The sequence below is a fragment of the Durio zibethinus genome, chromosome 2 (assembly GCF_047325235.1).
Source record: "Durio zibethinus cultivar Kanyao isolate XHJ-2024 chromosome 2, ASM4732523v1, whole genome shotgun sequence".
Lineage (NCBI taxonomy): Eukaryota > Viridiplantae > Streptophyta > Magnoliopsida > Malvales > Malvaceae > Durio > Durio zibethinus.
In genome coordinates this window covers 5,843,375-5,871,161 of record NC_143163.1, presented here as the reverse complement: position 1 = coordinate 5,871,161, position 27,787 = coordinate 5,843,375, and the positions used below count along the sequence as shown (strand labels likewise).

Genomic DNA, 27,787 nt, shown 5'->3' with positions numbered 1-27,787 from the left:
TATCAATGGGGTTCGAACTCTTTTGCTTCTTTTCCTCGTTCCTAGCATTGAAAGCCAGTAAATTATTTTCCCTTATTTTCCTTGACTAATGGAAATCACATCTGCCAAGAACGTATATATAGTATAAAAACCAGGAAAGATGGTGACTAATGGGGGTATGCACCAAACTTTTTGTACTTAGTCAAAATTAACCCATGATGTACTGATGATGATTGACACTTGGCCAAGCTCCATATTTTGAAGGGATCAAAACTTAGCAGGTAGTTCCATTAGTATTGTACTTAAATTCTGTTCCTCAATTAGAGCGTTTTTAATCCTAGGACTTTACTATTACGAGGAAACACCGTATCTCAATTGGATATTGGAATCCTGATCACATGGGTCTGCCCAATCAGAAGCTCTGTCTACAAACACTTCACACTTAATCCAATATTAAATGACTTGGAGACATGTAGACTGGTCCCCCTAAAAGTTATATAAAATAAAGTGAAATAATTAGTAAAGTTATAGATTTCAATTTTTATATATTGGATAGTAAATTTTTTTAATTTTATAAACAAAATTAAAAAATAATTTCACATTACATTTTTTTTTTGTTTTTAATATTTTAAATGATATATGCCATTTTACTAATTTCAATGATAGAGTTTAAATTTTTTTATAAGTAAATGTGATAATTTCTTATTTTTAAATTAGTAAATGTGATAATTTCTTTATGCTATAAATATATATATGCCTTTTCAAGGTGGATTATAATAAACATAAATTTGATTTTATGTATGTTATAGATTAATTATGGGTATATATAAGTTAAAAACCAAATGATCAAGTCCTCAAAATCATTGTAAAACTCCAAAGCCTATGGCTCATTTGTACGACTGTTTCCCCATTGGACTAAGCTCGAAAAGGGCGTGCAAAGGCAGAAACTAGTGGTGGGCGATGATTGTGTCTTCCACATGAATCTGCCTATGGTTGCATCAGACAATGCTAGAGCAATGACACTGAAATGCCCCAACCTTAAAGAAGATGAAAATTCGATCGATTCGTGATACATAGTAAATACTAGAAGTGTTTCCACTACAATAAGCAAAGAGAATAAAAATAATTAATACAAACTTGGAAATCAGAGTGACTAAAACACATGCACATGCATATGCATGCTTTCATCATTTTTTCCATTAAAAAAAGGGTTAAAAATATATATTTCTCTTCAATTTAAAAAAAAAATTCAAGTAAGCTTCAAAAAGGTCTAAAGGGAGGTTTTACTTGGAGCATAAATGGTAGAAAACCGTTTTTAGCTTTCCATTTAGAGCATAAATATTTTTTTCCTCTTGAGTTCATATTTTCTTTTCTAAAAAGCTTTCTCTCCAAATAAGAAAAAAAAAAAAGAAAAGGCTTGCGTCTCTTTGAATCTATCTTTCAACTTATTTTCTCCACAATCAGTTTAAAACAAGTAAGCTTTTTTCTTTATATTTCTTTGCAAAAATCTATAAATCTTTTTATAGCTCAAAATCATGTTTTCCTTTTTTTTTTTTTTACTTGGTTTTGACTAGTATATGTTATGTTTTTGTGTTGGTGTATTTTTTTTTTTTTGGGATATTGATTTGAGGTATTTGTTGGATGATAACTATGGCGATCTAGGAAAAGAGAAGCGAAGGGAATAACCCTAGCTAAGATTGTTTATAACAAACCAAACGAAAAGATGGGAAGAGGAAAGATATTGATTAGAAGGATAGATAATTCAACAAGTAGGCAAGTGACTTTCTCTAAGAGAAGGAATGGGTTGTTGAAGAAAGCAAGGGAGTTATCTATCCTTTGCGATGTTGAGGTCGGTTTGATCATCTTTTCTAGCACCGGCAAGCTTTACGATTATGCCAGCACTAGGTCAGTCAGATCTTCTTAATCTTCTTAATTCTTTCTCTCCCTCTCTCCCCCTCTCTCTCTTTTTTGTTATCTGAGAAACGATCGATGGCTATTTAGATTTACATGAAAATATTAATACTAATTACTATAGGAAAAAGTTTGGGTTTTCTTCTCTTCATTTAAAGTCAACATTAAATAGAATTTGCCATGTAAAAAGGTGAAGTTCTCCTTACATTGTTGTTAACATGTATGCAAATATTAAGTTTAGAAAGTTTGAGATTATAACAATAACTTAAAAACATTAAAGATATTACATTTATGTATAGTATAATTAGTTCATTTTCTTATAATAGAAAGGAGTAATAGCTCTAAATATTACAACACAAACTTTCCCCTTTAGTCATAATCTTTTACAAATCTAAATATTACGATAGTGAACTTCTTGTTATCCAACTAAATGGGATAAATTATACTTGGATTGGTCCTGGAAATAAAAGAAGTAAATTGGATAGGTTTCTGGTATCAACAAAAGGTGGTTGTATCAATTTCAATAGACGCCAAGGAGTTAGCCATGTTTTTTGGTTTGGTGGGGTTATATAAGACTTTAATGAAGCTAAATTGTTGGCCATGAAAATGGCCTTAGAAATTTTTATGAAAACAGTATAGAGGCATAAGGTGTGTTGGTAATTGAGTCTGACTCAAAATTTGTATGAGCTAGTATCAAAGTGAGAGCAATCGACCATAAAGGTTTAAGGATGTTTGTTCAACAATTGAGGTATTAAGTAGAGAGATATTTCTAGTTTAAAAGGTTATCATTTGTTATAAGGCGAATTGAATGGGACATGTGCTGGGGAAAGTAGTAGTGGACAGATCAAATATATTTATGTTATGGTGAATGAATCATGTGGCCTATGATTTCTAGGTTTTGTAGTTTTGTTATGGAAGGACTATGGTAGTTTGGGCTGTATTGGTAGAGGGTTACCTCTTACCAAGTTTCATTTTCTATTAATAAAATCAAACCTGATTTAGCAACCAAAAAAAAATCCAAATACAACAATTTTAAACAATGGATTGAAAAGCAAACTTACAAATCCATGGATTGAACTATATATAGTAATAATGTTTTATCATTGTAGTTGAATTCTGTGCATTTGGAAGCTTCCAAACATCATCTTTAAACTAACTAAGGCTTCATTTTTCTTCTATTCAATTACAATCCTAATTTGGATGACCTCAGTTTATCTTTCTTGTTCATCTTTTCTCTTCCCTAATTAATATGATTATAATCTTATAAAGAAGCTACATTAATGTCTTTTTTAATACATTATTTATACACTTGATATTACAATATTGTTTTTGCTTTTATTGTCCCATGCATGATGGATAGATTATAGACTTTCTATTACTATATACCTTTCACTAGCTAGTATAATATATATATATATATGTAAACCTAAATCATTTTTTTATGAAAAAATAATTTGAAGATTTATGCATATTGATGGTATATTAAACATTTTCTTAATTTTGAAAAAGAAAGATTTGAGCTTTACTCTTTAAGCAGGGGATTGATCATACACCAACCCTGAAATCAAACACTTGAATGCAACCAAAAATATTTATTAAGCAATCAAGAGATTGCAAAAACAACAAAAAACCAGCAAATTAAACATAGAACAAAGTTCTACTTGAAATTTAAAAACAAATTAATTAAAGGAGAAACTAAAGATCACAAACACCATAATAGCTAATATTACACCTTTAGAATACTTATACATAAGTTGCAACAAAACCTCTAAAATACTTAAGGCAAAATAACCATGCAATATGTTGCTAAGAATGGAAATCATCAAAGAATGGAAGCCATCAAAGAAAAACCAATAATGTATATCAATATACCATAATAAGTTTATGAAGCATTATCACAACGGGCTTAGTATATATCAGTGTATTGCTTTTGCTTATTATGTCTTGTTAATGATCTATTATACTTGTATTTCCATAAAAGAGAAACTTAATATTGAGCTTGTGATGAATGTATTTGTCTTTCTTCATGTAAAAGATTAAAGGAAATTTTCACAGGGAATTTATCAACTCTTCCTGGAGAGAAAACAAAGAAAATTTTAAAGTAATGATGTGTAATTTTAGCTTACATTATTTCATATTAGCTTGGAGAGCCTAATGTATGCTTTTATCCATTCTTTAGGAGGGTTGTGCCTTGGTAGTTGAGAGAAAAATTAAAAAGAACGGTACTCATGTATTGTATTCAAAGGATAAATATATATATATATGTATGTATATAGTTGAATTCCATAAAGTTTGCAGGTTATGGAATTGAGAGCATTTAAAAATGTGTAGAACATTCATTTGAGCAAAAAAAAAGAAAATTTTGTAGAACAACCTGTCAATGAATCCAATGCTAGAAGGTTCATTCTTTTAGGCATTTTCTTTTGAATGGCATGATTTTCTTTTAAAAAAATAATAAAAGATATTAATATTTCCTTTTTATAAGAAAATAACTAATTATGCTAAAAATTTTCTCCATCCCTAAGTTATTAGCTTAAAAAACAAATCCCCAAAATTTGAGACAACCTAACATTTTTATTTAGGTTAATAGTAAATAAACCTTTAATTAAAGTTGTATTTGATTTTTTTTTTGTTTTGCTAATTAGTCTTTACCTTTTTCAAGTTATAAAACAAAAAGAAAGTCTAAAACATAAATTATATCTCATTAAAAACGAATAAATGGATACAATGTAATACCAAATCAAACATACTATAAGAAATGTGACTTTTAGCAACAAAATTTTTATGTTTTAATGTAAGATGTTGTAAATAGTTGTGTTAAAAAAAGTTTTTGCAATAATTTTTATTCATAATTTTGTAATAAAAAATTAAATGCAACACCTTTTGTAACATAAGATTTTTTATGCTACAAAAAGGGTTTGTTGCAATATACAAAAAATTTAAATTCTCAATTCAAAGTCTAATGTTTGAACTAATTCTCAATTAAGGACATAATTTTTAATTTGATCCAATTAAAGATCTAGCATTTTTTTATTTACTTAAATAAGGATTTGTTGATGAGAATGATAACACATGCCATTAAGTTAAATAATAGTAATAGATGACATTTAAGCTTGCCAACATGTGTGTATATATGTAATTTGTCACAATTTATAAAATTTTTTGTTAAATGAAAAAAAAATTAATTATCAAGTGAAAAAATATTTTAAAAAAATCAAAACTTTTTTTCTTTTCGCCACACAATAATTCCTTTATCCAAAAACTCAAAAAGCAAAAGTCTTTTCTTAAAAAAAAAAAAAAGAAAAAAGTTAAAAAAGTTATAAAAAAATAACCATAATTTAACAACCAAAGGAAAAAACCAAAATCAACCAAGAAAAACACACAAAAAAAAAAGTTAAAAGATGGTGATTTTCTCTTTCTTAATTTTTTAGATATAATTCATTTTAGAGAGTTTTGAAACTTCAAATTTGATAAGAAAGAAACATATTAAAAGATAAAGGCATTTAAAGTGGCGAGATGAAACTCTTAAGGTGGAGTCGTCACAGGCTTTTGGGCTAGATTTATGAGTATTTAAATATTTTTTGAAGAACCTAATTATAAAAAAAAAAAAGAAGAATGAGGAAATGAGGAATTTTTTATGACTTTTAGAGAAATTTTGACTTTAATGGCAGCTGATGGTGGTAAAGGTAGAGATGGATCGATTTCAAGCAAGATATGATTGTTCTTTGGTGTTTTCAAATTTTAGTGAAAGAAAAAAGTAAGTTTAGAGAGAGGTTCAAGTATGAAAGAGTAGAAAGGAAGAAAAATAAGAATTAATTTTTTTTTATATAAAGTGCCAAAATGGTATCATTTAAATTTGAGATTAATTTTTCAAATTAGGTTAAGATTTTTTTAAAAGTAAGATATATAATTAGTCACCCAACTATATTAGTATGTTTAATATGATCATTTAGCTATTAATTTTTTTTTCAATTTAATCACTTAAAGTTGAGTAATGTTTTGTTTTTTCGTCACTCAACAATTAGTTTTTAACTGTGTACAAATGTGACTGTCATGTCAGCGATTATGCACCACATAGCACTATTACGTCATTTGACATGACACGTGGCATATTGATAGCTGACATGGCAATGTCACGTGATGCTTGATAGTTGATGTGGTAATGCTGTTAAAGACTAAAGTTTAAATGACAAAAAAAAAAAGACTTACTTAAACTTAAGTGACTAAGTTGAGAAAATTACTAGTTAAGTAGTCATTTTAAAATTATAACTATGGTTGAATGACCAATGGTGTATTTTACCTTTTTTTTAATTGCCCAAAATTTTATAAAAGTTAGTATTTGATATATTATCACCTAATTTTTTAATTACATAAGTGAGGTTAAAAAGTTAACGCTACCATGCCATATGTGCAAAAATGATATGTCAGTAGCATATTTCAAGATATAACGCTATTAAATCACGTATGTTATTCGCTATTGTAAAAAAAATTTTATTTGAGTAAACTTGAAATATTTTTTCTTAATTTGGACCAAATTAAAAATTATATCTTTATTTAAAAATTGATCCAAACATTAAATCTTGAATGAAGTATTTAAACGATGCTACAAATAGTTGTGATGAAAAAAGCATTTGTAACAATTTTGTATACATTATTGCTCGGAAATGTTTTATAGTGACCAATTGCAACATAATACTTTTTATGCTAAAAAAGATGTACTATCTAGCAATATTTGTATAAACCATTTCATACACTTTTATTGCTAAAAATGAATTTTCTTCTGATGATATACAATTACTTGAAATAAGTATAATGTTGTAATCGATAAGTGAACTTTTTATTATATATTAGTCCATCCAAAACATATTTTCTTGCATTCTAATCTATAAAAGTGAAACTAATTTAAGGTATATAATCCTTCAAAAACATATTTGCTTTTGTGTTCAAATGAATTTTGTGCTTTTTACTTTTAAAAGTAAACAATAGAAAGTAACCAAAAGAATCTATTTGCACTAAATCAATCAATTGTTTGGAATTCAATCTTTTAAAATAAGAATGTTTGGTGGATGTAGAAAACTTAAAGAACAATTGTCTATATTTTTTCTTATTCAAGCTACAATGAAGGAGTACATCTAAATAAATAAGAATAATGGAGTTCCTTATTAGAAAATAACTTACATGAAACAATAAATAATAAATAATAAAAGGAAGAAAAATTATTCTATTCTAGAATAAAAACAAATCCTTAAAAACTTGATAATTAGAATAGTTGACTAAATTAAAAGAGTAAATGAAAAATATTCCTAAAATAAATTAGGAAATTAAGCTGCATTAATATAGGAGAATCAAATTTGCACTAATGTAAGAGAATTAGATTTTTACACTCCCTCTCAAGCTAGGTTATAAATGTTAATCATATTCATTTTAAATTTCAAACCGTAAAAAATGCTTTTAGGAAGAGCTTTAGTCAAAATACCTATAATTTGTGAACTTGTAAGGATATATGCTAGTTTGATCTACCAATTTTTTATCTTTTCCTTTATGAAATGTCGGTCCAACTCTATGTGCTTGATTTTATCATGATAAACAAGATTTTTGGTAATACTTATAGTAGCCTTATTGTCATAAAACAGTGTCATAGATGTCACAGTTTAAACTTTTAATTCTTTAAGTAACCTCACCAGTCAAATTCTTTTACAAATACCATGGGACATTGCTCTAAACTCATTTTTAGCACTGCTCTTAAATACAACAGCTTATTTTTTGCTTTTCAAAATGACTAAATTTTCTCAAACATAAGTGCAATATCCAATAATGAACTTTCTATCTATTACTGATCCAACGTAGTCAGCATCTATGTCACCTCGACTGCTCTATCCATTAACTTCTTAAAATATAAACTTTCGTCAAGACTCTTCTTTAAGTATTCTAGGATGCGATGAACAATCTTAAGATGTTTTTTGGTTAGATTATTCATGTATCTACTCACCATTTCTATTGCAAACCCGATATTAGGTCATGTGTAAAAAAAGTAAATAAGCTTCTCAACTAGTCTTTGGTATCGCCCTTTATTAGTAAGAAAGCTTTCATTTTTACTTCTAATTTTATTAGTTGAGTCCATGGATGTATCGACAAGTTTGCTTCCAGTCATGTCAATTTTTTTGAGTAGATCAAGTATATACTTATGTTGAGATATTGATATTCTATTATTAGACCAAGCCATTTTCATTTCAAGGAAATATTTAAGAAACCGAAGTCTTTCATTTCAAATTTTTTTGTAAAAAGTTGCTTCAAACATCTATTCTTTTATTGTGATCTTCAATGATATCATCCATATAAACAATAAGAATAACTATTTTTCCTTCATTAGTGCAATTAACAAACATAGTATGGTCAAATTAACATTGAAGGAATCCATATTATTCATTGCCCTGATCAATTGTTCAAATCAAGCCTAAGGAGACTGTTTAAGTCCATACAAAGATTTTCAGAGTTTGTACACTTTGCCTATGATGTCTTGCCTTTTGAAACTAGAGAAAATTTTTATGTAGACATCTTACTCTAAGTCGTCATTTAAGAATGCATTCTTTATATCAAGTTGGTGAAAAGGCTAATCTAAGTTAGCTACTAATGACAATAGAATTTTAATTGAATTACGTTTAACTGTTAAAGCAAATGTCTCCTCATATTCTATCCCATAGGATTAAGTCAACCCTTTTGCAACAAGTCTAGCTTTAAATATATTTATACTTTCATCTATATTGTGATTTATTGTGAAGCTTCACTTACATCCAACCAATTTTTTTGGGGCAAATCTAAAATTTTTCATGTTTCATTTTTCTTTAGTGTCTTGATTTCTTCAAGAATTGCTATATTTCAATTTAATTCATTAAGGGTTTCTTGAATTTTTTTTGAAATTTACACATTGTCAAGATTAGTAGTAAAGGCTTAAAAGTTTGTACTTAACTTGTCATGTGAGATGTACTTACAGATAAAGTACCAGGTGCATGATCTTACACCTTTTATTAATGCAATAATCTAAAATTTTTCATGTTTCATTTTTCTTTAGTGCTTTGATTTCTTCAAAAACTGTTATCTTTTAATTTAATTCATTAAGGGTTTCTTGAATTTTTTTTGAAATTTACACATTGTCAAGATTAGTAGTAAAGGCTCGAAAGTTTATATTTAACTTGTCATGTGAGATACACTTGCAGATAAAGTACCAGGTGCATGATCTTACACCTTTTATTAATACAATAGAAATGTTTAGGTCACCAATTGGCTCATAAGTTTCAATTTCATATTCAATAAAGACATTATCTGTATTGGTTTTAGGTACTTGAAAACTCGAATCAGGTTGATTTTTAGTGCTAGATTATGTACAGTTGTCTATTTTTTCCTGTGATTTTACTTCCTTGAATAGACTATTCATTTTTTTTTTTTTTTGCATAACCTTTAGGTTTGTAGAGTTAAAAGTTGTCTGAATAGGTTGGATTTCTGAATCTAAATGACTAATAGGTTAGGCAGGTTGAGAATCTAATTTTAAATGGGCTAGTTGATATTCTAATTTTGAAATGGTTGGTTGGAAATCTAGTTGAGAATTTAGTTTTGAAGGGGTTGGTTGAAAAATTAGTAAGTCAACAACTAAGAATTGATATTATTGAGTAGTATTCTCTCATTGAATATCATTCTTACTGTAGTATGAAAGATTCTCAAAAAAGGTGATATCCATAGAGTTATAAAATCTTTATGTGATGGATGAGTAACATCTATAACTTTTTTGATTTTGGGAATAACCAAAGAATACACATTTTAAAGGTTTGGGATCAAACTTGCTATGATTTTATTGACTAACATAAACAAAGGCAATGTAGCCAAAGAGTTTGATAAGAATGAAAGAGATCAACCAAGTTTGTGGGTAAAAAACGAAAAGAGTTTGCTAAGTTATTTTAAAGCCAAGAACTCGAGAAGGTATTCGGTTAACCAAATAGGTTACAGTGAGGATAGCTTTTTCCCAAAAATATTTAGGCACATTGAAAATCAACAAGAGAGATTTTGTCACTTTTATCAAATGTTTATTTTTACATTCAACAATCCCATTTTATTGTGGAGTATCAACGCAAAAGCTTTGATGGATAATACCATGATTGTTGAGGTAAGGATCAAGAATAAAGTTGAAGTATTCATTTTCGTTGTTAGTTTTTAGAACTTGAATTTTGGCTTGAAATTAAATTTGTACCATGCTATTGAAGTTTTGGAAGATTTGGTTAACTTTGGATTTTTTTTTCATAAGGAATTTCCAAGTGAATCGAGTATAATCATCGATGAATGTAATATACCACCTAAAACTTGTGATATTGTTAACTTTTGACAATCCTCAAATGTCATTGTGAATCATTGAGAAATGCCGAAATGCCGAAATGATTTATAGAAAAAACTAGGGTAAATATTTTGAGTGTGCTTAAAAAGTTAACAAATTTCACATTGAAAATCTTTAGAGATGTTATTGAATAATGAAAGAAATAACATTTATAGGTATGAAATATTTGAATGCCCTAATCTATAATATCATAACATGATAAGGTCATCCTTACCAATACTAGAGGTTAAGACTGTACAAGAGTTTTATGGTCCCTCAAGTGTATCATCTTGAAAAAGATAAAGCCTTACAGACATCCTAGAACTGTCAATAATCCTCCTTGAGCCCAATTCCTAAAATTCTCATAAGCTAAAAAATTTAGTGACACAACATCTATCTTTTGTAAGCTTACTGATGAAAAATATGTTACAACTTAAATTAAAGACATGAAGGACAGAGTCGAGTGTTATGTTTTTTGAAACTACAATAAAACATGTTCCTACCATCTTTGAGAGAGAACCATCAGTAATTTTTACAGTAGAATTATCATAGCAAAACTTATGTGTTGAATAAGAATGCATATTCAATCACGTGATCTGATGCTCCTGAATCAATAATCCAAGGTTGTGTATTTTCTCGTTGAACACTTAATGCATTTAGGAAATTACTTTTTCGTGCTAGTAAACTAGTTTCAGAGGTTGCAAACTTGTTTTGAAGGATTTGTTGAAGCTTCACCTATTTATTACTTTCTTCATGCCATACCTCTGCAGAAGAAAAATTCTCAATCCTGTTAGTCATAATGGAAACTCGTGTGGTTACAGTCTAATGATATCATGTTAAGCATCTAATTTAAAACTAAATTATAGTAAATGAAGGGGTCCAACTTAAATATAAGACTGGAGGATATTAGAAATTTATTAGATGTGAAAAATCCACTTTAACAAGCTCTTATCATGTGTAGGCGAAGATGAAAAAAACCTTCCACGTAACAAATTAAGAAAGGGCAATGAAAATAAATCTTAGCTCTGATACCATATAAAAAAACTTAAATAACAATTGTCCTTATTTTTTTCTTATTCAATCAACAATAAAGAGTACATCTAAATAAATAAGAACAGTGAAGTTCCTTATTAGGAAACAACTTACATGAAATAAAAAATAATAAATACTAAAAAAAAGAAAAATTATTCTATTTTAAAATAAAAACAAATCCCTAAAAACTTGATAATTAGAATACTTGACTAATTCAGAAAAGTAAATGAGAAATATTTTGAAAATAAATTAAAAAATTAAACTGCATTAATATAGAAGAATTGGATCTACACTAATGTAAGAGAATCAGATTTCTACAATAGAATTGTATGATGAAACTTAAGTATTTTGCGAATGTGCTTATGCATGCATGAACATGAGTAAGCACTAAAAACATCCTATATTGTTAATAGTTTTTCCTTTAGATCACTATACATGGATCTTAAATTGGTGGATACCAACTAACTTAATATTGAGGCTCCATTTTTTATTGGTTTATAAGCAATATAACGTAGATGAGTTTATTAATTAAGTAGATGAGTTTATGGGGGCAAAAATTCCTAACTTTGAGCAATATATATAATCCTAATATCTTGTAAGAATTCTAAAAAAATAACAAAATCAAAAAATAATTACACACACCTCATACTAAACTCTCGACAAGTATAAAACCCAATAACATCTTTTAGAGTAATCTCTTTTGTACAAAAGAAAAATGATAAAATATGCAATCTTTGAACAGGTAAATGATTAATGCATTTCCTTCTCTCTCGTTCTAATGAACAAAGTATATGAAATGATTTTTCAAATCCTCATATTTGAAAAATAAGTAACTTGCATTACATACAAAGTGTGAATCTAATTATTCAAAAATCTAAGAAGGTGTGAGTTGATTCAGATGAAGATGGAAGATGTAATTTCTCACCAAATTTCGCTTTCACTTGAGATTAATATTAATAACATTAATTGCTACTCTTTAATTCGAAGTGTTAATGATGGCAGAAAGATGTACTGAAGGTTTGTTTGAATAATTGATCTATAACCTATGATAGATTCAACCATTAATGTACTTAGCAAAAAGGTTAATTATTTAGTCATTTCTTGCCAGAATTTTATTTGTAGCTACACTAGACTAGTTTATCATAAGACAGACAGTTGCTTACCATGATAACATTAGTTACAAGCTGTTAATAATAAACTAATTATTACGTGCATTTTTTTTTATTTTCCTTCATCTACTAATTACTCTTAATTAATTTCATCATCATCATCATCTCATACCATAAAGTAAGTTGTTGATCTTTAAATCCTTATTCTTTCATTGGTTAGGTAATTTGGAAGATACGTTCATATTTTCTTAAAATTAGCCACTACAATAATAATAAATTAGTAATGCTTAGAAACACAATCACTGTGCAAAAGTAAGGTAGTGCCCAAATCCATCAAGTGTACCGACAGGAACTACGAAGTGGCATCCGCCTTTTACAATACTGATGTTGACTCACTTTTATCAGCATGAAATCTGTCATCGATCGCTACAACAACCAAAAAGAACATCATCAACTAATGAATCCCGCTTCTGAAGTCAAGGTAATTTTCCTTCACTTACTTCCATTTATTCCACAAATTACCGTCTCATAATTGCTTACAAATCCTCGTATTCATTTCATTATCTAAACCATGCACACACATTCTGTTTTTTTTACGAAACTCCGGTTGCTTTCTCTTAGCCTTGCCATTACATTGAAAGTAGTAATATGCTTATAGTTTGAAATTTTAAATTGCTTTAATTGGCACTTTCCCTACTTTCTCTTTAGCAAGTGATCAAGTTTTGGAAGGAAAAAAAAAAAAACCATAGTTTGCAGTTAGTGAAGGAAATGAACATCATAAAAAAGACTTAACTTCTGGGTTTGGCTAATATTTTAAAATGTCCACTTTTGCCTAGAAATAATTAAACCTTTGACATGACTGTGTTTTTCATTATACTTTTGCGCATAACAACTCAAGGTAACTGGACATGTAGCAACTCACTGTCTTGGTTAAAGGTTCAATAAACATCAGTGAACACAACGATGAAGTTTTTAATCTTGTTGGCGATATGTGGTTTTATGGTGACGATCATCTACATTGTTTTTTTCTTTTTCCGAACGATTTCAGAATACCTAATAACAATATGACTTCCTGCTTCAAAGGCATGCTTCTCACTAGTACCAAGTAAATGGAAAACTACAAAAAGAGGCACAACAAATTGGATGAACCACCAAGCAACAAAACAGAAACCATGCTCATGTGAAGCTATGACCAACTTTCTTCCGAAATTAGGACCATCAAAGAAAAGAAAGAGAAGCAGAAAATAAAGAACCTGGCTGATACTTCATTTATTGTCAAGTGGAGCACTGAAGGGAAGAAAAAGACATACCGATGGCATGTTGTGCTGCCAGACAATCGGAAAATTCGTCATATTTCCAACTTCCCGTAGATATAGTCATTTAAGGACTATATAAGATCTCTGCCGGTCATCAGCTTCCCACTTTCCAAAAACATACCATGAAAATATACTGCTGCTCCACACAGCATAAGAAAAATATCCCATCCCCTAGTGCATAACAATATGCTTGCAACAAGGCATGGCCGAGAGCTAACGTAAATCTACCAAAAACTTCCTATTAGAAGGCTTTGGAATATCACTACAGCTCTATTTTGAAAAACTGTAAAGCAAGATTTACATCCTCGATGCTGGAAGTTGGTTTAAACAGTATAGGTAAACATATCAAAACAGACCAGATCTCTTAGATGAACCAAAGGGATTGATAAGGGTACTTAACTGAGTTAAGCTCATGCTTACCAAGTTTTACAGTAAGATGTATTACATAACTGGCACGAGGGGCTCCTCTTTCTCCTCATGGAGTGTAAAGCATTGTTTCCAGCATGGGCACCCATAGATCTATGAATGAATAGTGTGCAAATCCAAGCCAGTCATTGTGCTAAGGAAAAAGTCTATTACCTGCAAACCATATGAGATTGAGAAGAAATGATGCCACAAAAATGTCTTAAACTTCAGCTACGTCTCATATATCAGCTTCAGCAAGGAGTTTCTAGCACATCTTAACCAAGAAATGTAGTGTGAGGAAAACTTCAACATATTGAAAAATGAAAACCATCCAAGCGTACGAGTATCTCCCTTTCAGCAAAACCATCATGGTGTTCCTTCTCAGTCAAAGGGTAAAAGAAACCATCACACAAAGGCTTTACAAGACTAAACCCTGCAACCCCTCTCGGAGTCTCCATGATAGTATATTGGTGGCACCTCAAGTGGACCACAAAAATGAATTCCTGCTGCATCATTCATGATTTACTACTAAATAGCAAGACAAGAAACCTGAATTTTTCCATTAGTAGAAGAGATTAGTAACAACTACCAGGTGAAATGTCAGTAATAATTATGCTAATGGCAGAGATTCATACTTGAATCTCCCATGCTGTTGTTGCACACCAATATTTAAAGTCGAAAGGCAAAAATTACCACAACCACCAACTGGATGCCACAAAATATTTGGAAGGGTCGCCAGATATTGAGCATTTTTATCAAACTATCATTGATGGTGTTAGTAAAGGATCTTCAAGAAAAGCTTTAGTAAAGGATCTTAAAGAAAAGCATACTCACGGTTTACATTGCAGATTGATTTTCCTTTGCCCCAATCAGATCCTTGGATGGTTAAATACTCTCAGAAGTGACATTACAATTCAAAAATCATAACCTCCCTTTGGTGTACCCAAAGTCACTTACAAGTGTTTTTCCACTGCATCTGCAGGTTTATGTTCAGTAGACTCCATCACTACTTCTAGCCAACTACTGTCTTTCCTAACTAAGCTGCCACCCTCTGCTCTAAATCTAAAGCAACAATCCTATCATACATTCAGCAAATCCACTATTTGTTACCTCAAGTAGGTCAGGACACTGCTCCACAAGGCAATCACTAAGTTTCCTTGCTTTGCATTATGGGATCAAGTATCTCTTTTTTAGTCTAAAGTCGAATTCATGAAGGCATAAACAACTTCAAAGCATGACACTCATTTTTCTGATCAACAAATCTATCCGCTCAATCGCATATGCATGCCCATAGCACTTCGGCAGTTGTATTTTTGAAATAGCTTAGTATCATTTTTCATGGGATATACCTTGCTATCAATTTGCATTCTTGTATCATGAATTTTGTCAGCCCTCCAAGATTTAGCCATTGGAAGATAACACACTTAGCATCCAAATATCATTATTCTTTCAAATATCTTACTTTAAAACAGTTAACAAGCTAACACGGGCATTGTTGCAGTAAATTCAAACAAGGATATTCAATAGATGGTACAGTCAACAACAAAGTCTTAATAAATTTCTTATAGCTGAAGTGCAGGTGCTCTCAATGTGGCCAAACAAAAAAAGGGTAATTCACCAGCCCACTTGGGTGGTGATTGGGAAAATCAGTCTAAACCAATATCTAGGATTGATTTCTAGCCCATTTGCTTGTGAGTGGTGAATTAAAGTTATTGTTAGTGAGGACCAAATAGCAAACAAAGAGATAAGAGGCATCAATATGCAAATGTCACAAAATGCCAATATAGCACAAAATACACAGTAATAAATCGCAATGAACATATCAGCTGATCATACCTCTATACTCAAAAAGATTATGAAAGGAACATTGTTCTCCTCCTTAGAAAGCACCAAGTTTGACCACACTATAAGCATAAAAACTAGGAGGGGGCAGAGTGACTTCAATGGTGGAGGACAAATAACTTGTTACACTCTCATAAATAAATTCCTCCAAAGAGCATAAGATGACTTCAATAAGCTACACATAACCTTTTTGCACTCTTCGCAAATCCAAGTCCCCTTCGACCCTTCCCTGTCCCCCAAACAAAAACATTATGAAATTAAAATAAATTATTTTTCCTTCAAAAATAGTATATTATTTTTCAATAGCCAATCTACTAGCCGGCACATGCTAACAACCTATATAACCTCTTTTTCATAAATAGATAAATGGAAAAGGAAATTACCAGTAATTACAAATCTCCTTGGGTGTGGCATAGGAGCCCTACCTACCAAGGAATCAATGTCATGAAAGACTTGAATGCAAAAACTTACCAACAATGTGCCTTTCTTTAGGGGCTTGCTGCATGGACATGAGCACTCCCTCATGAGGTTGCAGCCATAGCCTAATCCCAACCTCACCAGGACATTGCATAAATACACCTATGGCTCGAGTGATGAGTGTAAGTCCTTTACCCTCTAACAAGCACAATCTTAAGGTGATGACCTATAGACCACCAAATCATTTGAAAGCAAGTTTTCAGCAAATAAACCACCACACTTCAGCCGTTAGCAAAATATATACCTTATCCCAATAACAAACTTATAGTAGCTATCATTAAAAAACACACTCAAACTTTTTAGAAAGAACTTCATGTTTACAGATTTTGATTTGCAGTCACTACATCAACAGAAATATTACCTCCATCTAATCATGGTCTTAAGGAACCAAGTATTAAGAGGAGATCATAAATCTTTGCTGTTTGTTTGGTCGGAAGAATAGAAAGAGGAATGGATGGAAAAAGCATTAATCTAATAGTTGAGCTACAAAATAGTACATGTTTTATAAATCTCAACCATTAGATTAAAAAATTTTTCATCCTTCCTACCAAACATAGCATAAATTCCAAGAAAAAACAAGACACAAACAAGAGTAACATGAGATATAAGAGACAACGTTAGGACAATATAGATACATAGCCAATTCTTCATTTTTTCAATGATAGTTATGTAGAAATTTCTAAAATTTAGAATGTTGGCACAACAAAGACAAATAAAATCTAACCCAAAGTCAAAAAAAAAAAAAAAAAACTGTTTGGAAGCAGAAAAAGAGGAAGAAAAGAGTTGGAATGAAAAGATGGAAGAGACCTTATTTTCCTTCACAAGGAAATATAGAGTGGAAAATGAGTGAATTTGCACCTTTCCATTCTCTCAAAACCCAATCCTTGCACAAGTGAAAGGAAACCACTCATTCAACTAAGATCATAATTACATTCACAAGTTTACCGTTAACTTTGCTTCTCTTCATTTAGTATCTCCTCTACCAAACAAAGGGAAGGAAAAAAAACTGAGTTTCCTTCCTTTTCTTCCCTCTTTCCATTCCTCAATTTTCTCCCTTTTGTCTGTCTTCCTTCCTATCAAGCATGATGTTAGAGACAGATAACAGTTTAAAACCTTGCCTGTTCAAGAAGTTTTAAAAGCATACACATTCTGCATCAAATTTAGTCAACACTCAACTTAATTCAGCTTTATTATCATCAAAGGAGAATCTAGCTCACGCTTGAGACCAAGCCTTTTAATAAAATATGTGAAAATTCAAATGCTAAATTAGGCTTGCAAATAGCTTCAGTCTAAGTATTAAACCACTTGCATTCACTCTACTTGCTTATTTTTTATGTGAGCTCAACAACAAAATGAGTTTGAGTCAGAGTAACTAAGTCAAGTCCAAGTAACTCACAAGTAGTTGACATTGTATTGTCATTGAATGGAGACTAATCTCCCAAGTTTTTCATCATGTACTTCAATATTTACATCTCTTATGATACTAATTTACATATAATACATCACATTCAAGAATATGTCTTTCTTATTTAATAATTGATTTTGTACTTGATAGTTTTGGCAAAGGGAGGCAGCAAGCTTGAGGCAACAACTACAACACTTGCAAGAATACCACAGGTACTAAAAACCTCCACTAATTCATCACTAAAACACTCTTTAACAATCTCTGAACGTATAGATTTAATGCAAGAAGTTAGCTGCTTTTGTAGACTATACAATACTTTTATCTTTGTAAATTTGCTGAGAAGTGCACAAATCATGCCCCAACTTCAAAATTTTTTGATAGTAATAAATGCATCAGCTACATTGTTTTTAGAACTAAGTTTCAATGTGTAACTCTGCTTACCTTTCTTAAAATATACAAGTACAATGAATGTCAGGGATGGACCCAAGATTTAAGTTCAATCGGGACAAATGAATATATAATATTAAATATACAAATGGTTAAATACAAACTAACTCAAGTACAACAAAAATTGCTATGTTTCTTTTTTTAAATATAATATATTACAAATGTTCTCTAGGTTTTTCATAGCTTGGAAGCATAATAAAATTCTTTAATTATCAATACCAAAAAACTTCTACATATATATATATATATATATATATATATATAACCAAACAATCTTTCACTCAATAATCTCCCTTCAGAATTGACAATGTTCTTTATTTTCAAAAAACTCTTTGGTTATTTCTCTGCATACACCAAATAATTTTATAGTATAAAAATTTTCAAATACTAAATAAATACTCTATCATAATCACCAACTATCAAAATACAAAGAAAACAATTGCTCGCTTGAATATGTGTGAGCTTTGAAGGAAGAAAATGGCGGTCCAACCCCACTGTTTCTTTGGCATTCTTTTTCACAAATTTTCTTGTCTATGTTCATTTTTGTATTGATTATTCCTTTAGTTTTGTACCGGTTCATCCTTTACTTTTGTTATGTTGAACTTTTTTTGGATGCAAAAAACAAGTGAGGTAGAAGACAACTTTCTAGCTTATAAATATCTCATTTTTTGTTGTTTTGTAGTTTTTCAAAGCTTTGAACAGTCCCCTATCAATAAACAAATTAATTATAAAATCTTATTTTATTTATATTTACATATCCTCAGTAAGCTTAGTAAACATTAGGTCTTTTGAATGTAGTAATCAAAGGGTTCCAAACTCTGATTATGTCCCACTGCCCATTGCATATAACAAAATGTTTTATGAATTATGTTTTCAACTAGCAAATTGAGCTTTTCAACAAGCAATTCCAAAAACTAAAAAAAATATTGTCCCAAACAAATATATTAAAGTCACCATGTTTTGCCACATATCATTTTCTTCATGATTGTACTGGTTATATGTAAACCTCAAGCATCTTCTCTACTTGTTTCTAACACAACTAGCCTCAAACTTTAGGGTGAACATGGATAAGAATTCTCTTATTTCAACGTAAGAAAAAGCACCAACTTACATGATGGACTTAAAGGAAAACTAAAATCAATTGATTTTGGAATTAGATTTTAGGCCAATCCCAAAAGACCAAAACTAGCTCCCATCTTTGTCAATTGTCACTGGATCTGATCCATCCTTTAATACAGATCTCATGTATAATTTTATAAACAAACCACTAAAACAAGGAATTTTCAAGGCTAGATAGCATAAAACACAAAATCAACAGCAATGCTTGCTATCGGGGTTTCATAAAATGTTAAGTATCTATTGTATGACATGCATAACATGATATTAAAAAAGGTAAGATCACTTAAAACACTGTTATTAACAGAATTCTTAATAGGACACTATTGATGGCTTATAAGAACCTTTAAAACATGACATACTGGGATCATCCAGAACATAAGATAAACAATAGCTTATGTAACATTCGATTGTGATGTGTTTCAGGAAATTGATGGGAGAAGAACTATCTGGTTTAAGTGTCAAAGATCTACAGAACCTGGAAAACCAACTTGAAATGAGTTTGAAAAGTGTCCGTATGAAAAAAGTATGACAGCTTCAGAATTGGATGAAATTTTTACCTATAGCATTCAAGATCAGATGATAATATTTAATGCAACTGCTCCTCTGTTATTTTTTTCTTGTAGGACCAAATTCGAACAGACGAAATCAAAGAGCTAAACAGCAAGGTTTCTTTGAAAGTTTTGCTGCAATTTTATTTTTTCAGATTTACATCTGTAGATATTTTCTGGTTGTGTAATTTTCCTTTATTCAATGGCAGGGACACCTCATTCATCAGGAGAATCTAGAACTGTATAACAAGGTAGACCTCCTCCGCCAAGAAAATACTGAACTTCAAAAGAAGGTATTGGCCTAGATAAATAGATAAGTACTAAGAATATTTCATATTCACCTATGACTCATACTTCCTCTCTTTTCCTTGGTTCTCATAAGGTAATAGAATGAAAATGACAAACTAAAACCACTAGGCCATAAGACCCCTAAAATAATCTTGAAATTTAAGCAAATGAAAATTTTTCCTCCTGATAATCTACAGCACAATTTTTGCGTCTCAGGTTTATGGAACAAGGGAAGCAAATGGAGCTAGCAGAAGCTCGCACCCAAATTATACTTTCAACATCAGATATGATTTGCACGCACCTGTTCATCTCCAATTAAGCCAGCCCCAACCTCCTAAGAATGATGCACTGGCAAAATCAACAAAGTTTGGGTAATTCTTCCACTCAATACTGTTTTAAAAACTACAGTAAATAAAACAAACTAAGAAAGCAAATTACTTCAATATCAATCTAAAAATAAATTCTTAAATTTGCAACAGATTACAACTGCATTAGCAAGCTGGCCAGACAACCGTCAATGGACATCATCAGCAACCTATCAACAACTTGTCCACGATTAAAAACTAAAGCTTCTACCAGTGAGCTTTCGTATTCCAGCTATTAGATAGAGTATGTTCAGCATAAAGAAAAGGATTTCATATGAAATAAACTTTAGAATTGCAGTAAAATGAACAGAGAAACAAGTTATCCTGTGTAATTTACACAATTATTAGAATGCACTGTTTGTGTCTGGTGTTACTCTGCTGCCTTGTGAACTTATTGTGTTCAACAAAATTGATTTACTGACTGCAAATTGCAATTTTACTACGTGTTTTATCCAATAAAAAAATTCTTAGATTGGTTTTCTTTTTGCTTATAGCTTCGCATCCTTGACCTTGATGAAAGAAAAAACTTAAAACAGAAAAAAAGGGAGTGGGAGGGGGGGAATCAAATGAACTGATAACTGAATATACATAATTAATAGAGCACTAACAGGATAACAAGCAACTTCGTTTGAAAATAAGAAATGATTTGCGGGATTTACATTACAAAAAACATGCTTTAGTAACTGATCTAGACAGGCCAAAACTTTCTTAGCACACTACCTTGCCGGTATAGTCGCCATTTCAGCAGCGTACTCCTTACTGCTCAGTAATTTTACCTTTTATCAATCCTCAAGGTCAAATACAAAGGTTATACGACTAAGTTTCATCTTCGTCAGTAATTGTATTGACTATATTGGAGAAAATCAACAACTACTTGAAATCAAATAATTCATACTGATAAATGTGATGATAATAGGTGATATAATTACATAGTATGTGAAAAGGTCGTAGTCAACTGCAGGCATTCATGCATACATCAAACGTAGATATGAAAACAGAATATAATTAGAACTGCTTCGTAGAATTGAGCAAAAGGAGAAAAACTATTCGGATCATGGGAGGCTGGGAAAAGAGTTATAACAATAAAGGTAGCCATATTCTCGCACTATAATATCCTCACAGGAAAAGGAGCTACAAGAAATTTGAAACCCACTCCATACACATAATTAGCATAATTAATTTCCAGCAGGCAGGTAAAGAACAGTTCTCGTGCTCAGTGCAGAAGTCTTGAACCCTTGAAACTTTCAATGTTTTTATAGTATCAGCACTCTTCTCCTGAATCCGATTCATGTTAGTTAAACAGAAATGTAGTCATAAATGCCAGAAGTGGCATGTTGGCAGGCAGGATGTCAGGTAAGTACCCCCTTCAGAACTATAAGGTAAAAAATCTATTTTTTACAATCTTAGGCTGCACATTGCATCTGACTAAAAAAGCACATGGATTTATTGCAGTGATAAACATGATAATCATGATATTTGGGCTCACATTCCAAGATGAGAAAATTAAACATGATGCATTAAACGCATGAGGAGAAGATCTGTCAGTATGTGTATCAGTTACAGGAGAAAATTTTTCTTCCAGAAAAGTTAAGGCAGTAGCTTCAAGAAAACATATATGCTGTTTTTCCTTGAATTATAATATGGAGAATTATTGTGCTTTACAGGTTCATCCATTCAACAAGTTGTCATCTGCTGACTGCAGGCAAAGTGCTCCCCAAATTCGCCAATATCTTAAGACAAGTAATGAAAAGGGATTTAAAGTTATGATTCTAGGTAATTTTCCAACTCCAAGATGGAATAACATAATCAAGCAGAAGTACATGAACACCCAGATAAGTGAAGATATTCCAGCTTGTATGATATGACAAGATCCCAATTGAGGTTTAGAGCCATTGAGGTGATGTGAGCATGTCTTAGCTAACTAGTTTGTCCAATGATATTTTAAGGACTTAAGTAACTAATAATGGAAGAGAAGCCTTCTGATAACTATTAACAAGAACTAATTTTCTCTATTATACCACAGAAACCATGTAGTCCTTACGCTTATAAGTCATACAACAAACCATTGAGACAGTAATTGAGCACAAAGCATTATATTGCAGATTAATAAAAAAACAACTCAGTTTGAATGTAGATAAACCCTTACGAAAACTACATTTCTGTTATTTGAAATAATTTTTAAAAAATAATTAGAGACAGAAGAAGGTAAGCTATTGATAAAGAGCAACCAATTATTTATGCTACTTGATCCTAAGATGAAAGCCAGAGGCACAAGGTAAAACATAATTTTAAGAATTAAGGATTCTAAGCACAAGACGTTAAATGACTTATATCTATTTAATCAAACAGGCTATATGCTACCACAACAAAAGACCACAAACCTATAAGTTTAATAAATGACCAAATCTATCAAAATTTTAGCACCACTCAAGTATGTGCTTGCCTTCAATTAGAAGAAAGGTAGTTCCCATAATCCAAACTGAAAGGTCGATATATGTTTCAATGCTATAAATGAAGAACCATTGAACCAAATTTTTAAACTGGTATGCCAGGACCAAACAATTGGATTTCAAGCTCCTATAAGATCACATTCTCCTCTCCTCTCTAATTGTGCAGTTAAATCAAATGCCACATAGAAGCCATCAAAGCCTATTTGAAAATAAATATGAAAAACAAAAATTACAGAACAACTCCTAGAGTAATCAGCAGTGCTACGAAATATGAAAAGTAAACCCTAGAATGATGTAAACATTTGGCAACTATAGTAAGGTAAATGTACAAAGACTTCACGTATTTATTTCTCAACAATAAGAGTCGTAAGATATTTAACTCTAATTTAATGAATATCCAATGAAAATAACTAAACTAAATCTATCATACACCCAAATTTTCCAAGCACATAATCTTCTTAATTCGCATGGTTTTTTACAAGGTTTAGCTTTGGACTTCCCCAACAGGTTTGCCCTATATAACTCTATACCTCTAAGTCAGCTTCTAGCTCCACCTATCAACTCAAAAAAAGCTCTAAATATCTGTATCATATAAAAATAACTAATGCTACAACCAAAGATTCCAAGTCTCGATCTCCACCAACAACAAAAGAACAAGTAAAGCTTGACTTGAGGCAAACCTAAATTACTTGCAATGCCACCACCATTACAACAGCCCCTTTAGCCAGATAGCGGCCCAAAACTACTGGATTTCCTTGGTCCAATTGGACTAGTACACACAAACAATAAAGTAAAAAGTATACTGCTAAACATTTTCAACTTTCTATTTAAAAACCTTCATATTCTCAAAATTCAAGTGATAAGCATGTGAGTTTAATTTGCTTGGAAATCTGTATAAGGAATGTACAAGTAATCACAGAGATCAGGACCCTAAAGTTACTAAATACTAACTATAAATAATCTTTTCAAGGCCCTTGTAAGGTACATATGAAGAGTTTCCAAAATTTTCAGCATGGGGTGCACTTTTTTGTCTGTTTACCTACCCTTGAAGTACCTAAGTTTTAACCACTATCTTTGTTATCCTTCTATTGAATTTTTTTGAAGCTGCTTCTTAATATAAATCAATTTTCAGACCAAAGACATGGCATAGCTAGAATTTTCAATAAAATCAGACAACCAAGCACTTAAAATTTTCAAATACATCATGTTGTACTAATTTGCATAATGAGTTTATGCAAGCCATTTTTAATTATATCTTATTTGAGACAGATTCTAATCTATCAGAAGCTAATATGATGCCAAAGATTTTTTAAAAAATCAAGATTCTAATAGAGTTCGATCATGCTTCCTTCAACTGATAAGGATTAGACAAAGGGTACGCATTGGAGTGACAATTCTAGGAGTTCAGTTTTAGCTGACAATTAAGTTACTTTTGAAATAGAAATACAGAGCATGATCTAATGAAAATTAAAGCCATAAACTATCCATTAAATATCCTTAAACTTCAGGGAAAAAAAAAAAAAAAAACCCATTCTGTTCACTACAAAACCTTTAAAATTATAAAATATCAGCCCTTGAACAATCCATATAATGTTGCTCCAACTCTTTTACTTTCCTAGCACACCTGTACTGGACAATTCAAAGATTACATGGGTATCAAGGGTGATCCTCCAAGTATAAGGGAAAAATTAAGAAGATTGAATGTATTTGTGGTGGACAATTACCATATTTGACACTTGCATCCTGAATGCAAACAATGTAGACAGAGTTGCCAACAGACATGCCAATAAAGAACAGAAAATTTTACAAACTGGACTCGTACTTCCATCAAGGTTAAGGAATTTATTTAGTGCTACTCTTACGGCTTGAATACTTCACCTAAGAACCCAAAAGGATTATCAGAGGAGAAAAGATTAATGACCAGTTACTGAATTCAAATATCACAACAACAATAAAATTTTAACAAATTACTACTGGTAGCATAACTTAGAGGTCAATTGATCAAACTATTTTAGCGATTCCCTTATATGTAAATACACCCCAAAAAAAAAAATCAATCAATACAAATCTATTAAACCCCCTCCCCAATCCCCCGGATGAAATATCATTATGATAATAAAACCATAGCTCACCGAAGAGGCAACAACTATTTCTTATCCCAAAAAAAAAAAAAAAAAAAATGAATCGCATAAATTTTTTTTGGAAATCGAATTTAATGAGCAATGATAATGATAAAACACTTCTTTTATAACTTTAAGGATGGTACACCTATTCAGAATAATTCAAGGAAAAAGATTTTTAAGCAATATTTTACACATTAATATAGGTTAGAACTTCAATTAATTATTACAAAGATAGGAAACGCAAATGACAGCATTATAGAAACTCAATTAAAATTAGTTTCTAATCCAATATGACAAACAAAGTACAACCTGAATGCATTAAATAACCTTGTACCACAAATAGACAATTCATAGTGCAGCAATTTATATTTTACCTCCATTAAGCTTATCCAAAAGTAAATCAGACATTATGGTCTAATAAGACGAATCCAGATAGCATGTCTTATAGACAGCAATTTGATTTCTTACTTGTTTTCTTCATTTGAAAACATAATCAATTTCCTTACTCCCTTTTCTCTTTTTCATTATCCAAAAGTATTCTACAGAAATTCCAACTCATTTTCATTAAAGCAATACTATCCCTTGACAATTTAACCATACAATAACAGCACTCGAACTTGAAAAGATAATCAATCCCACTTCTCAATTCTCAGTTATGGGTAGCATCTCTAATAATCCCTACACATAGAACCATCAACCACCGGCCACAACCACCAAGATCAAAATCAACAAAACAAAAACATTTTGTTGAAGATTTTTAGTTTATCGCATGCAATTTCAGTGAAGTAAAAATGAATAGTATAATGAAGCTAGTAATAGCAATTAATAAACTTTCCAAAATACGGATTAAAGAAAAAAAATAACATTAAAAAAATCGAAACAAAAGGCCGCGAGTAAACTCAACAAATAAAGTACAAAAAAAACACATCAAACTCATAACATTATCCAAAGAAGTTAAAAAGAATCAAACAACATAGAAAATCAAATCATACGTGAACTTGTATATTTCAAAAGCAAACGAAATAAAAGTATAGAATTAAGCACTTTCTCGAAGAAGCTTTTGAATACACGGACTTAACATATTCTTAAAAGCATTAGAAAACAGCATATCAAGAAACGGAATAAAATAAAAACAAAAACAGAGAAAGGAAAGGCAAAAAATAAAAAATACTAAAGGGAATGGGAATCAAAACAAAGAAAAAGCCCTTAACACAACCATTAATATGCAGCGATCGCAATGAAAGTGCTCAAAGAAAGCAATTGCAGAATGACACTGTACAAAAAAATGAAATTCAAAGTGAAGATGCAGAGAAGAAAGAACACAGTAAAAAGGGTAAAAGGAAGTGGAGATAGATCTGTTTCTTTTTTTAAACCAAAAAATGAAACGTTCTGTCCTCTATTATCAAAATCGTCACAATGAAGTGAGAGAAGAAAATATCTGCACCAACATACTAATCACGAGGAAACGTTCTTTTAGATTCTCTGAAAACAGAATTAGGTCAACATTCTGCAGTTGGACAGCTGTCGCTCTTTAATCGCTCAAGTTTATTTGAAATCTCAGACCGCGTTGACTCACATTGTCCTTCTATATTAGTTTTATTTATTTTTTTAATGTACATTTTATAAAAATTAAAATTTTAAAAAAAATTTGATATGGATAGTTTATATTTTGAATATGTAAATAATTTAAAAAATTGATATATATTCCAAATTAATTATACATTTTAAAATTTAAATTTAATGATAAAATAAATTTAATTTACAATATCTTATTTTTATTATTGTAAAACACATTCAATTCAATGATTCTTATTAATATTTATTTTTAAATGATTAATTGATTAAAATAAATTAAAAACTAAATCAAGAGTAATAATATTTTAAATTAAGAGTAATTTATGCTTAATAATTAAAATAGTCAAATATAATGTGTATGTAATAAAAAAATAAAAAAATAGATACTTTGAAATTAATGTGATAATGATGATAAAATTAATTTGATTTGATATATTAAAATTAATTTTAATTGATTTGAGTATTTGCTAATCATTTTTAAAATTAATATATTAAATTATATATATATATATATATATACACACACGTATAGCTTAAAAGGTAGAGCCAATAAGTCTTATTTTAAAAAAAATGGAAAGTATGTTTTTTAATAAATATAATTCAAAAGTTAAATATTTATAATTGAAAAAAGAGATATCAAGTTATTTTATTTATTAATAATGGCAATCAAAGTTTTAACATCTTTCAACGAATTCAATGAGAGTAATTTAAAGCAATTAATAAATTAATAATTTAATTAATTTAATTTTTTGAATTAATTTTTAAATTAAAAATATATAAAATAAAATACATTTATTAAAAGAAACATGACATTTTTTAAAACGATTAACAAGCCAATAATATAAATCATTCACTAAAAAGAGCTTGCAAAAAGAAAAAAAAGTTGTGAAGAATAAAAGAAAAAGAAAAAATGAAAAGAATGTGAAAAGTAATAATAATAATAATGATAATAAGAAAAAAAAAAAAAAAGAAGTATGCAAAAAGAAAAGTGTTGGGATGATTCTTTAGAAAAGCTCTTACCTTTTTTAATCTTGAAA

At 30.2% G+C, this 27,787-nt stretch overlaps 1 protein-coding gene and 1 long non-coding RNA gene across 12 annotated transcripts; one reads left to right on the top strand and one right to left on the bottom strand.

Moving 5' to 3' along the window:
- The first annotated feature begins 1,665 nt into the window (after nucleotides 1-1,665).
- LOC111309061 (MADS-box transcription factor 23-like) lies at nucleotides 1,666-19,930 on the top strand. The gene is made up of 4 exons (XM_022907885.2): nucleotides 1,666-1,884; nucleotides 12,796-12,871; nucleotides 17,986-18,047; nucleotides 19,825-19,930. The coding sequence occupies exons 1-4, from the start codon at nucleotides 1,703-1,705 to the stop codon at nucleotides 19,928-19,930; spliced, it is 426 nt and encodes a 141-aa protein (XP_022763620.2). The 5' UTR covers nucleotides 1,666-1,702.
- LOC111309062 (uncharacterized) lies at nucleotides 10,832-26,618 on the bottom strand. 11 transcript variants are annotated; one of them, XR_016330007.1, is made up of 5 exons: nucleotides 20,539-26,614; nucleotides 17,238-17,503; nucleotides 16,425-16,596; nucleotides 14,747-16,182; nucleotides 10,832-14,660 (listed from the first exon to the last, which is right to left on the bottom strand). It is a non-coding gene; the product is annotated as an uncharacterized LOC111309062 (long non-coding RNA). The 11 variants fall into 11 exon arrangements; XR_016330010.1 differs by having other exon boundaries at nucleotides 15,948-16,182; nucleotides 20,539-26,612; XR_016330009.1 differs by having other exon boundaries at nucleotides 10,832-11,013; nucleotides 13,701-16,182; nucleotides 20,539-26,609.
- Between the last annotated feature and the right edge of the window lie 1,169 nt (nucleotides 26,619-27,787).